General features: G+C 39.9%; 1 protein-coding gene across 3 annotated transcripts in view; it reads left to right on the forward strand.

Moving 5' to 3' along the window:
- Nucleotides 1-14109, forward strand: part of slc26a11 (solute carrier family 26 member 11) — a 53474-nt gene that overhangs the window by 21005 nt on the left and 18360 nt on the right. For all 3 annotated transcript variants that reach the window (XR_011354814.1, XM_069929685.1, XM_069929684.1), the window contains exons 7-9: nucleotides 3234-3409; nucleotides 4178-4250; nucleotides 4886-4936. Coding sequence is in view for 2 of the 3 variants with exons in the window: in XM_069929685.1 (XP_069785786.1) it covers nucleotides 3234-3409; nucleotides 4178-4250; nucleotides 4886-4936 (300 nt within the window). In the remaining variant the exon portion in view is untranslated. The remainder of the gene's footprint in view (nucleotides 1-3233; nucleotides 3410-4177; nucleotides 4251-4885; nucleotides 4937-14109) is intronic.

The following is a 14109-nucleotide window of genomic DNA, read 5'->3' on the forward strand; positions in this document are numbered from 1 at the left end:
TCCCCTCCCCTTCCTGAGTTCCCTTTATCCCTTGTCGGGCAACCACATCTCCCCTCTCCATTTGGATTTGCGAATTCACTCGCAAGCGTCAACTGATTTCGCAGTGACCGTAACTCTTCCCCACCCAGCCGCCCCCCAGAAAAGATTTTAATTTTCATATACAACAAAGGTCACTCTCTTAATTCCCCCCATACTTCCTTTCTTCCCTTTCTTTCCCTTCTTAGTTCTTACCTATCTTTTCTTCTTTGGCTTGGCTTCGCGGACGAAGATTTATGGAGGGGGTAAAAAGTCCACGTCAGCTGCAGGCTCGTTTGTGGCTGACAAGTCCGATGCGGGACAGGCAGACACGATTGCAGCGGTTGCAGGGGAAAATTGGTTGGTTGGGGTTGGGTGTTGGGTTTTTCCTCCTTTGCCTTTTGTCAGTGAGGTAGGCTCTGCGGTCTTCTTCAAAGGAGGTTGCTGCCCGCCAAACTGTGAGGCGCCAAGATGCACGGTTTGAGGCGTTATCAGCCCACTGGCGGTGGTCAATGTGGCAGGCACCAAGAGATTTCTTTAGGCAGTCCTTGTACCTTTTCTTTGGTGCACCTCTGTCACGGTGGCCAGTGGAGAGCTCGCCATATAACACGATCTTGGGAAGGCGATGGTCCTCCATTCTGGAGACGTGACCCATCCAGCGCAGCTGGATCTTCAGCAACGTGGACTCGATGCTGTCGACCTCTGCCATCTCGAGTACTTCGACGTTAGGGATGTAAGTGCTCCAATGGATGTTGAGGATGGAGCGGAGACAACGCTGGTGGAAGCGTTCTAGGAGCCGTAGGTGGTGCCGGTAGAGGACCCATGATTCGGAGCCGAACAGGAGTGTGGGTATGACAACGGCTCTGTATACGCTTATCTTTGTGAGGTTTTTTAGTTGGTTGTTTTTCCAGACTCTTTTGTGTAGTCTTCCAAAGGCGCTATTTGCCTTGGCGAGTCTGTTGTCTATCTCATTGTCGATCCTTGCATCTGATGAAATGGTGCAGCCGAGATAGGTAAACTGGTTGACCGTTTTGAGTTTTGTGTGCCCGATGGCCAAAATGTTTGGCCTGGAAGTCAGCCTGAAGAAAACTGAGGTCCTCCATCAGCCAGCTCCCCACCATGACTACCAGCCCCCCCACATCTCCATCGGCCACACAAAACTCAAAACGGTTACCTATATTCTATTTTTTTTATATATATACATACACACATACACATACATATATATATATATATATATATATATATATACCTACATACACACATACATATAGTTTGTGGTCATTTTTGTTCTCGTTACATATCTTCCTCTCTCTGTCTGTTTTGTAGTTGTTCTGCAAATTTTCTTACTTCCTCCGGATCCAAGAATAGTCTGTTTTGCTGCCCTGGAATAACTATTTTAAGTACCGCTGGATACTTTAGCATAAATTTATATCCTTTTTTCCATAGGATCGTTTTTGCTGCATTAAACTCCTTCCTCTTCAGGAGTTCAAAACTTATATCTGGATAGAAAAAAATTTTTTGACCTTTGTATTCCAGTGGTTTTTTTGTCTTCTCTCATTGCTTTCTCCAATATATTTTCTCTTGTTGTATATCTTAAGAATTTTACTAGAATGGATCTTGGTTTTTGTTGTGGTTGTGGTTTAGGGGCTAATGTTCTGTGTGCCCTTTCTATTTCCATTTCTTCCTGTAGTTCTGGTCTTCCTAGGACCCTGGGGATTCATTCTTTTATAAATTCTCTCATATTCTTGCCTTCTTCATCTTCCTTAAGGCCCACTATCTTTATATTGTTTCTTCTACTATAATTTTCCATTATATCTATCTTCTGAGCTAACAGCTCTTGTGTCTCTTTAACTTTTTTATCAGATTCTTCTAATTTCTTTTTTAAGTCCTCTACTTCCATTTCTATGGCTGTTTCTCGTTCTTCCACCTTGTCCACTCTTTTTCCTATATCTGACATGACCATCTCTAATCTATTCATTTTTCTTCTGTACTTTTTACTCTTTTTATTTCACTGAATTCTTGTGACTGCCATTCTTTTACTGATTCCATATATTCTTTAAAAAAATATATATCCATTGTCTTGCCCTTCCCTTCATCTTCCATTTCTCTGTGTTCTTCCTCTTCTTCTTCTGAGTCCACTCCAGGATCTGTGTCCTTTACCTCTGTCTCTTCTGGTTTTCTTGTTGGTTTGTTTGTTTTATTTTGTTGGGTATTTTTGGTCTTCTTATTTTTATTTGAAGTGTCTTGCTGCTGGTCTTCTTCCTCTGGTTGTTGTTTCTTTGATTTCTTTTTACTCTCTTCTTTCTTGCTCTCGTTATGTTCTGTGTCTTCCTCTTGCTGTTTTGTTGTGGCTGTCATTCTAAGCTGTGGAGATCAACTCCTCAGCTGGTGCCCCCTCCCGTCAGTGTTATTTTTGTCTTGCGCATCCGCGCATGCGCGACTCCTCGCGCATGCGCGGTTGTGCACTTTTGCTTGGCTCCGTGAGCCATTTTTGTAGTCCCGAGTTCGGGACTTCAACTGACCTTGGGAGCAGGCTTCTCTCTCCGTAGCGGGCCTCCTTGGACAGGTAAGGCCTTCACCTTCTTCTTTCGACGTCCTTTCTTCTTCCCGTTGTTTTTGACTTTTCTTTTTTCGCTGCCATTTTCTCCACACCTTTATTTTCACTTTATTTTGGTTTTTGTGTTTGTGCCTTCGTTTTTTCACTGTCTTTATTTTACTTTTCTGGAGAGGGCTGGAGTTCCCTGACCGGCCACTACTCCATCACGTGACTCCTCCGATGTGTGAGTTTTCATGTCGATATTGAATAAGTTAAAAATGATTTTAAAAATTAGATTGTGAGCAGAAGGGCTGTACACACTGTGCTGAATGTTTCTAATGCTGCTGTGGAACTACTGATTTTTCAGGAGGGGGAGTGGGGGGGGTAGAAGGAGATGTATGAGTGGACAAAGGATCTCAGTGGGAGAGTGACTCCAAACTGACCCCTCATCCAGTCTGGAATTGGAGACGCGATGGTATTAGTAAAATGAATGTTGTGGTGGGGTAGGGGTGGTGTCGCTATATGCTGGAAGGGATGGGATGGGATGCAGGCAGGAGGGGGGTGATTGTTTGTGAGGGACTTGCCGAGGCTCCTGAAGACCCAAAAGACACGTTGGTGAAATGCTGTGACTTGTGAAAGAGGCCTATTGGCTTTGGTGTAACCTTCAGTTTGTCGACAGCCCGGAATGCGATGGTGGTGCTAGCTGCCAGCATGGTGGCCCTCTGCTTCGAGAGTCAACGTTGGCACGTGTTTACCCTGACGGGAAAGACGGTTCAGGGACTCCCACTATTCCAACTTCCGCCCTTCTCCCAAGTGACGACCAATGGCACAGTGACCTTCACAGAGATGGTTCAGGTAAGTGTCCTCCTCTCTATTTCCCGTCCTGCAAGAGATCCTGGTCTATTCAAAACCAGCCTCTCCATCCCACTGAGAGCGTGGGGACTGTACCAAATTCGCCATCCCACTGAGTGTGTGGTCCCTGTACTGAGCTCACCATCCCACTGATAGTGTGGTGTCTGTACTGAGCTCACCATCCCACTAGTAGTGTAGGGAATGTACCTATCTCACCGTCTCATTGAGAGTGTGGGGTCTGTACCAAGCTCTCCATTGCACTGAGAGCGAGGGGACCTTACTGAGTTCACGGTCCCACTGAGAGCATGTGGTATGTACCGAGCTCACCATCCCACTATGAGCATGGGATCTGTTCTGAGCATACCGTCGCACTGAGAGTGTGGGGTCTGCACTGAGTTCACCATCCCACTGAGAGCATGGGGGCCTGAGTGTATTCTGGTAGGACAAACTGCACTGAGCTAGGCTGGGTACACCTGTGAGGTGAGGCCAGGGTACCTCAGTACCTTGTGGATGAAGCTCAGACTCTTCCGGTGGTGATTGTCCATCTTCCTCAATGGCCTATTGTCCATCTGCTGACGGAGCTGCTGCCTCTCTGCTCCAGTCACCGACCACTGCCAGTGTAATTGATACAATGCATGGGCTTGTTCTGCTAGTGTAGTGGGTACAATGCAAGGCCTGACCCATAGTGGGAGGGTGGGAATGATGTGTGATGGCCCAATCCGCCCCATTCCACTCAGGCTGATGGTTGTCAATCACTCTTGGTCTTCTCAGAACTTCGGAGCAGGATTGGCTGTGGTGCCTCTGGTAGGATTTCTGGAGAGCATAGCGATTGCCAAAGCATTCGGTGAGTAGCTTCAGGAGCTTCACTTCCCTGACCATTCGCTCCCACTCTCATTCCTTGAGCTACTTTGGAGGAACAAGATGACAGAATGATCAGTGGGAGAAAATGTTGACAATTCTTCCCCCACTGCTGGCTGAGTTCCTCCATCACAGTGAATGTCAGAGACATCTTGATGTAAAACTGAGCTATTGTCAGACATTTTAAGTCTATAAAAAATTAAACTAGTACATTTTTATTAAATTCAAAGCTTATGAATTTCACTAAATCCATAATTGGAAAAATGAATTATTTTGTTTTTAATTGTTTCATTTAGGATTACTGCCTGTTAATTTTAAATCATTGTTATCCCTGCATTAATGCCATGAATCTTCTACAAATCAATGCATTTAAACAGGAAGTCCCTTTCAGTCCCAGAACCACTGACCTCCTCTGGCTCTGTCCCCAACCAGGTAATCTCCTTGGAGATATTCTGCCCAGACCCACCATGTCCTTGCTTCCCGGTGGCTCACGGTTGAATGCTGGTGACCCAGACCTGACAAGTCACTGGGAGGTTCCCTGGGCTGGCCATGTCCTGTCTGACCCTCCTCGTTAGTGGGTGGAGGTACGGGCCTTTTGACGGGTCTCCTGTTGTATTGCAGCCACTCGGAACGGATACAGAGTCGACCCCAACCAAGAGCTCATTGCGATAGGTAAGAGGCACATTTGGAGGGGTGGGGCAGTGGGGAGATTACCCAACCTCTGAAATCGGACCCTTGCCAGATCCAGGCTGGTCTCTCCAGGTAGGGTGGTGGAGGGCAGCATATGGAATGCAGCTGTATTGATCCTGCACCCTTGTGTCTTGAGGTGGATCTGTGTGGATGCCTGAATGTTTAGTACTTCCAACCTTTCCCCTCTATCCTGCTGCTTTTTTTTTGATCTCCTAGATGATTCCTTCCCACTTCCCCACACATTCCCCCGGAGTGTGTAAAGGAGGGGAGAATGGAGAGGATTGGGTTGGCTGTTGAGTAGGACTCTGGGGCCAATATGACTGAGCAATCCAAGCATTGCATAGCACAGGAGAAGAACGTTTAGCCCATGTCCCGGCTAAACCCATTTCCAGCAGTCTCCAATCTTAGCAAAGTCCCCATCACAGTATCTTTGGGAACCCTGGATTCTTTGAATCATCAGATCTCAATGAATGGGTGTCATGTGTTCTAGAAAAGGAGCAGATCCAGATGCACTTGAAAGGGGTGCAGAGGAGATTCACCAGGATGTTGATGTTAAGAGAGGCTGAAGTAGACCGTGTAGAGGGTTACAAAATCACAAGGGATATGGGTATAGAGAATGCTCACAGTCTCTTTTCCGGTGTAAATGATTCTAGAATTAGGTGGCATAAGTTTAAAGTGAGAGGAGAGGGACGATGGTTGGAACGGTTAGCATAATGGCTAGTGCAATGCTGTTACATGGCCAGTGACCCAATTTCGAATCCTGCATCGTCTGTAAGGAGTTTGAACCTGTTGCCAATTTCTTTGGGACTCTATAATTATTTAAATAGAAAACACAACCCAGGAGATTGTTTCAGAAGAGTTTATTGACAAGGTTAAACTTGGACAGTCCACCACAGAGACTCTGCCCATATGAAGCAGAGAACAAGTTTTTATAACCCAAAACAAACAAGTCTTTAATCAATTGCTACTCCCTCTCGCACAATATTGTTACAAGACAGATTGAAAAGGGGAACCAGGGAGGAGTCACGTGATGGAGTAGTGGCCGGTAGGGGAACTCCAGCCCTCTCCAGAAAAGTTAAAAAAAGATAGAGAAAAAGCAAAGGCACAAACTTAAAAACCAAAACAAAGTGAAAGTAAAAGTGTGAAGAAAATGGCTACGAAGAAAGAAAAACCAAAAACAACGGGAAGAAAAGAAGAAGGAAAGACGTCGGAAGAAGAAGGTGAAGGACTTACCTGTCCGAAGAGGCCCGCCGCGGAGAGAGAGGCCCGCTCCCACAGGTCAGTGGAGGTCCCGGGCTCGGGACTACAAAAATGGCTCGCAGAGCCGAGTAAAAGTGCGCTACCGCGCAAGAAAAAAAACACACTGACGGGCGGGGGGAACAACTGCGGAGTCGATCTCCACAGCTGAGAGACACCTGCAGCACAGCAGCAGGTGCAGAACACAGGCAATAACGACAACAAGAAAGAAGAGGGTAAAAAGAAAACAAGGAAACAACAGATGGTCAATCCAGAGGAAGAAGAAGAAGAAGAACAGAAAGAAGTGGAAGAAGAAGAGAAAAGCAAGACAATGGATGTATCTTTTTTTAAAGAATATATGGAATCAGTGAAAGAATGGCAATTACAAGAATTTGATGAGATAAAAAGAAGAATTAAGAATACAGAAGAAAGAATGAATAAAATGGAAGTGGCCATATCAGAATTGGCAAAAAGAGTGGAAAATATGGAAAAAAGAGAAACATTTGTAGATATGGAAGTAAAAGACTTAAAAGAGAAATTAGAAGAATCTAATAAAAAAGCTAAAGAGGCACAGGAGCTGTTAGCTCAGAAGATAGATATAATAGAAAACTATAATAGAAGAAATAATATAAAGATAGTGGACCTTAAGGAAGATGAAGAAGGCAAGAATATGAGAGAATTTATAAAAGATTGGATCCCCAGGGTCCTGGGAAGACCAGAATTACAGGAAGAAATGGAAATAGAGAGGGCACATAGAACTTTAGCCCCGAAACCACAACCGCAGCAAAAACCAAGATCCATTTTAGTTAAATTCTTAAGATATACAACAAGAGAAAATATATTGGAGAAAGCAATGAAGAAAGTAAGAGAGGACAAAAAGCCACTGGAATATAAAGGTCAAAAATTTTTTTCTATCCAGACATAAGTTTTGAACTCCTGAAGAAGAGGAAGGAGTTCAATACAGCGAAAACGATCTTATGGAAAAAAGGATATAAATTTATGTTAAGGTACCCAGCGGTACTTAAAATAATTATTCCAGGGCAACAAAACAGACTATTCTCGGATCCAGAGGAAGCAAGGAAATTTGCAGAACAACTACAAAACAAGCAGAGAGATGAAGACATGTAATAAGAGTAAAAATGACCACGATCTATATGTATGTGTGTAAAGGGGTATATGTGTGTGTGTATATATATATATATATATATATATATATATATATAGTGTGCATACATGAATGTATCCGTATTTAGAGGAAAATATATAGAGTATAGACAAGAATTAATAAGGGAGGGAAATGGAATAGAGGGAATAAGGAGGGAATTAAAAGAGTGACCTTTGTTACATATGAAAATTCAAATCTTTTCTGGTGGGGTTGGGTGGGGAGGAGTTACGGTCACTGCAAAATCAGCTGACATTTGCGAGTGAATTCGCAAATCCAAATGGAGAGGGGAGATGTGGTTGTCCGACAAGGGATAAAGGACAACTCAGGAGGGGGAGGGGAGAATGGGGTTAAAGAAGTTTTAAATAGGAAAATAGGGAAAATGTTTCATGTTTTCTTTCTTTCTTTTTCAATCTTTTTATTATTATTATAATTTATAAACACATACAGTTCAAAGAGATATAAAAAATACATAGTAAGTAATGAATTAATACAGAGATATTAAACAATAATATTACAGAATAAAAATATATCATTAAAAAAAATTTTTTGATCAGTTTAGGGTGTGAACTATCTCTAAAAAAAAAGATATAATTAATAACAATATATGAAAAAAGAGAAAAAAAAACCCAAAAAAGAAGAAAAAACAAATCTGAATTTAAAAAAACTTTAAAAAAAACCTACAGATATAGCTAAACCACGCCGATCACTCCGATCTCATCTTACAGCCCAATTATCATACATAATCATAGAAAGAAAACAGAGCCAGATCAACTCACCACAAATGAAAATATTGAATAAATGGTCGCCAGGTTAACTCAAACTTAGAAGGGGATTCATAGACAGAGTTTCTAATTTTCTCTAAATTTAAACATAGTATAGTTTGGGTAAACCATTGGAAAACAGTGGGAGGATTAACCTCTTTCCAGTTCAATAGTATAGATCTTCTAGCCATTAGTGTAAGAAAAGCAATCATACGATCTGCAGGAAGAGATAAATAAGTCAAATCTATCATAGGTAATCCAAAAATTGCAGTAATGGGATGTGGTTGTAAATCAATATTCAAAACAGTAGATATGAAATGTTGTCTTATAAAGTGTTCAAAACAAGAAAGCAGAAATGGATAAGAAGGAAAGGTAATGACGGAGAAACGGAAAGGGAAGATAAACAAAGTATAAAATGGCTACGCTGAACTATATGACTTGAAATATTAACGGAATACATAACCAAATTAAAAGGAAGAAACTGCTAAATTTACTGAAAAAAGAAAAAATTGATATAGCATTTGTGCAAGAAACACATTTAACTGAATTGGAGCACAAGAAATTAAAGAGAGATTGGGTAGGACACGTAACAGCAGTGTCGTATAATTCAAAAGCAAGAGGAGTGGCTATATTAATTAGTAAAAATGTGCCAATTGAAATAGAAGAGGAAATAATAGATCCAGCAGGGAGATATGTAATGATAAAATGTCAGATATATTCGGAGTTTTGGAATCTACTCAGTGTATATTCACCTAACGAAGAAGATCAAAAGTTTATGCAAGATATTTTTTTGAAGATAGCAGATACGCAAGGGAACATATTAATAGGAGGGGATTTCAACCTGAATTTGGATTCAAATATGGACAAAACTGGGAAAAAAATTAACAGAAAGAACAAAGTAACCAAATTAAATCGATGGAAGAAATGCAACTTTTGGCTATATGGAGGAAACAACACCCAAAGGAAAAGGAATATTCATATTACTCGGCTAGACATAAAACATACTCAAGAATAGACCTATTTTTGAGGAGTCACGTGATGGAGTAGTGGCCGGACGGTGAACTCCAGCCCTCTCCAGAAAAGTCGGGAAAAACAAGAGAAAATACAAAGGCACAGAAATACAAGTTAAAGAAAAGTGAATATAAAGGTGGAAAGAAGATGGAGACAAAAGGAGAAAAATCAAAATCAACGGAAAGAAGAGAGGAAGAGAAGACAACGGAGGAAAAAGGTGAAGGCCTTACCTGTCCGAAGAGGCCCGCTGTGGAGAGAAGACCCCACTACCTCAGGTCGGTAGAAAGAGAACTACAACAATGGCTCACAGAGCCGAGTAAAAGTGCGCAACCGCGCATGCGCGACTCCTCGCGCATGCGCGATGCGCATGAAAAAAAACACACCGACGGGAGGGGGGACCAGCTGGGGAGTCGATCTCCACAGCCGGCAACGACAGCTGCAGAACACCTGCAGCAAGAAGAGACCACAGAAGACAATAGAAACAAGAAAGAAGAGGAGGAAAGGGCAGCAAAGAAACAACAGATGGTCAACCTAGAGGAAGAAGAAGAGGAAGAGGAAGAGTACAGGGAAATAGAAGAAGAAAAGATAGGCAAGGTAAAGGAGGTACTTGCTCTTGTCAGAGGATACATGGAGTCATTTAAAGAATGGCAAACACAGGAATTCAATGATTTAAGAAGAAGAATAGACAACACAGAAAAGAAAATAAATAAAATGGATATGACCTTAACAGAAATGGGGAAAAAAATGGACAAGATGGAAGAACGGGCAATAGCAGCAGAAATGGAGGTAGAAGACTTAAAAAAGAAATTGGAGGAATCTAATAAAAAAACTAAAGAGACACAAGAATTACTAGCCCAAAAAATAGATATAATGGAAAATTATAACAGAAGAAATAACATAAAGATAGTGGGCCTTAAGGAAGATGTAGAAGGCAAGAATATGAGGGAGTTTATAAAAGAATGGATCCCTAAGGCCCTAGGATGTCCAGAACTACAGCAAGAAATGGAAATAGAAAGGGCACATAGAGCATTGGCCCCTAAACCACAACCACAACAAAAACCAAGATCTATTGTAGTAAAATTCCTAAGATATACTACAAGAGAAAAGGTACTTGAGAAGACAATGGAAAAAGTAAGAGAGGGCAACAAACCACTGGAGTATAAAGGGCAAAAAATCTTCATTTATCCAGATATAAGCTTTGAACTCCTAAAGAAGAGAAAAGAGTTCAATGCAGCAAAAGCGATTTTATGGAAGAAAGGATATAAATTTACACTGAAGCATCCTGCGGTATTGAAAATATTTATTCCAGGACAACAAAACAGACTATTCTCGGATCCAGAAGAAGCACGAAAATTTGCAGAACAATTACAAAAATAGACTGAGGGATGAAGACGGGTAATGAGAGCAAAAATTATCACGATTGATATGTATGTGGGTAAAGACAAAAATAGACTGAGGGATGAAGACGGGTAAGGAGGGTAAAAATGACCACGATTGATATGTATGCGGGTAAAGAGGTATAAGAGTGAATAGAGACAATGGGCATATGTGAAAGTATCTGTAATTAGAGGAAAACATAGAGAGTATAGACAAGAATTAATAAGGGAAGGTAATGGAATAGAGAGAATAAGGAGGGAACTAAAAGAGTGACCTTTGTGACGTATAAAAAACGAAATCTTTTCTGGGGGGGGCTGGGTGGGGGGAAAAGAGCGGTCACTGCAAAATCAGTTGACGCTTGCGAGTGGATTCGCAAATCCAAATGGAGAGGGGAGATGTGGTTGTCCGACAAGGGATAAAGGGCAACTCAGGAGGGGAAGGGGAGATTGGGGATAAAGAAGATAGAAATAGGAGAATAAGGAAAATGTTGGATGTTGTAGGAATGTTGTCTGGTAAAGAGTTGAAAATAAGAAAACAGAAATGGAAAAGGAGGAAAGGTAATGATGGAAAAACGGAAAGAGAAGATAAACAAAATATAAAATGGCTACGCTGAACTATATGACTCTAAATATTAATGGAATACATAACCAAATTAAAAGGAAGAAACTACTAAATTTACTGAAAAAGGAAAAAATAGATATAGCATTTGTCCAAGAAACACATTTAACTGAATTGGAGCACAAGAAATTAAAGAGAGATTGGGTAGGACATGTAACAGCAGCATCGTATAATTCAAAAGCAAGAGGAGTGGCTATATTAATTAGCAAAAATGTGCCATTTAAAATAGAAGAGGAAATAATAGATCCAGCAGGGAGATATGTTATGATAAAATGTCAGATATATTCAGAGCTTTGGAATCTACTTAATATATATTCACCTAACGAAGAAGATCAAAAGTTTATGCAAGATATCTTTTTGAAGGTAGCTAATACGCAAGGGAACATACTAATAGGAGGGGATTTCAATCTGAATTTGGATCCAAATATGGATAAAACGGGGAAAAAAATTAACAGGAAGAACAAAGTAACCAAATTTATAATTAAATCAATGCAAGAAATGAAACTTGTGGACATATGGAGGAAACAAAACCCAAAAGAAAAGGAATACTCATACTACTCGACTAGACATAAAACATACTCAAGGATAGACCTATTCCTGTTATCAGCCCACATACAAGGGAGAGTTAGGAAAACGGAATATAAAGCTAGACTATTATCGGACCACTCACCCCTGTTATTGGCAATAGAGCTAGAAGACATCCCTCCAAGAATGTATAGATGGAGATTAAACCCCATGCTACTTAAAAGACAGGATTTTAGAGAATTTATTGAAAAACAATTAAAAATGTACTTTGAAGTAAATACGGAATCAGTGGAAGATAAGTTTATACTATGGGACGCAATGAAAGCATTCATTAGAGGGCAAATAATAAGTTATGCAACCAAGATGAAGAAGGACTATAATCAGGAAACAGAGCAGTTGGAAAGGGAAATAATAAACATAGAAAAAAAATTAGCAATAAAGGAAGATACAACCAAAAGAAGAGAATTGGCGGATAAAAAAATAAAATATGAAACATTACAAACATATAAGGTGGAAAAGAATATAATGAAGACAAAACAGAAATATTATGAACTAGGGGAAAAAACACACAAAATCCTAGCATGGCAGCTTAAGACAGAGCAAACTAAGAAAATGGTATTGGCAACAAGGAAAAAAGACAAACAAATTACATATAATCCAAAAGAAATTAAGGAAAACTTCAGAGAATTCTATGAACAATTATACCGAACCGAAAACGAAGGGAAAGAAGGGAAAATAGATGAATTTTTGACTAAAATTGAACTACCAAAACTACAAATAGAGGAACAAAATAAATTAACAGAACCATTTGGAACAGTAGAAATACAAGAGATAATAAAAAAATTACCAAATAATAAGACACCAGGAGAGGATGGACTCCCAATAGAATTCTACAAAACATTTAAAGACCTAATAATACCGCCCCTCCTGGATGTAATCAACCAGATTGATGAGACACAAAACTTACCAGATTCATGTAAAACAGCAATAATTACGGTGATACTAAAACAAGGGAAAGATCCACTCTCACCAGCGTCATATAGACCAATATCTCTGCTAAACACAGATTATAAGATAATAGCTAAACTATTAGCGAACAGATTAGCAGAACAGGTACCGAAAATGGTAAATTTAGACCAAACTGGATTTATCAAAAAAAGACGCACAACAGACAATATTTGTAAATTTATTAACTTAATTCATGCAGTAGAAGGAAATAAAGCACCGGCAGTAGCAGTTGCTTTAGACGCAGAGAAGGCCTTCGACAGAGTAGAATGGAATTACTTGTTCAAAGTATTGCAAAAATTCAGTTTACCGGAGAAGTATATTAATTGGATTAAAGCATTATATAAGGGACCGTTAGCGAAAGTGACAGTAAATGGACATGTATCAAAGCAATTTAACTTAAGCAGGTCAACGCGGCAGGGATGCCCACTATCACCATTATTGTTTGCGCTAGCTATAGAACCACTAGCAGAATCGATAAGAAGAGATAATAATATAAAAGGAATAAAAATAAAAGACAGGGAATATAAAATCAGTCTGTTTGCGGATGATGTGATAGTGTACTTAACAGAACCAGAACTATCAATAAAAGAACTATATAAGAAATTGAAGGAATATGGAGAAGTGTCGGGATACAAGATAAACGTAAATAAAAGTGAAGCAATGCCTATGAATAACGCGGATTTCTCAAAATTTAAGGAGGAATCCCCATTCAGATGGCAAACGCAGGCAATAAGATACCTAGGTGTGCAAATAAACAAAAATCTAGGCCAATTATATAAACTCAATTACAATCCACTAATGAAAAAATTACAGGACGATTTAGAGCATTGGAAAGAGCTACCACTAACACTGATAGGAAGGATAAACTGTATTAAAATGAACATTTTTCCAAGGATACTATACTTATTTCAGGCATTGCCAATACAACTGACAGAAAAATTCTTCAAAGAGTTAAAGAAAATAATAAGGAGATTTTTATGGAGAGGGGGGAAACCGAGGATAGCACTAGACAAATTAACAGAATGGTATAAACAAGGAGGCTTACAATTGCCAAACTTCAAAAATTATTATAGAGCCGCACAATTAAGGTACCTATCAGATTTTTATCAAACAAGGGAAAAACCAGACTGGACGAGACTAGAATTAGATAAAATAGGGGAAAAGATACCTGAACACATATTATATAAATGGGACGAAAAATTGGTACAACATAGAACTTCTCCAGTATTACACCATCTCCTCAATATATGGAAGAAGATTCATGTAGAAAGAAATAAAATAAATTACCAAATACCAAAACTAATATTGACGCAAAATAAGCTACTCCCTTTTACAATAGACAACCTTGCCTTTAGAAAATGGGAAAAAAAAGGGATTAAAAGAATAGAAAATTGTTTTTCAGGAAGTAGATTCTTATCCTTTGAACAAATGAGAGATAAGTACAATATAACGGG

This window comes from Narcine bancroftii, chromosome 3, assembly GCF_036971445.1.
Source record: "Narcine bancroftii isolate sNarBan1 chromosome 3, sNarBan1.hap1, whole genome shotgun sequence".
NCBI classification, from domain to species: Eukaryota; Metazoa; Chordata; class Chondrichthyes; order Torpediniformes; family Narcinidae; genus Narcine; species Narcine bancroftii.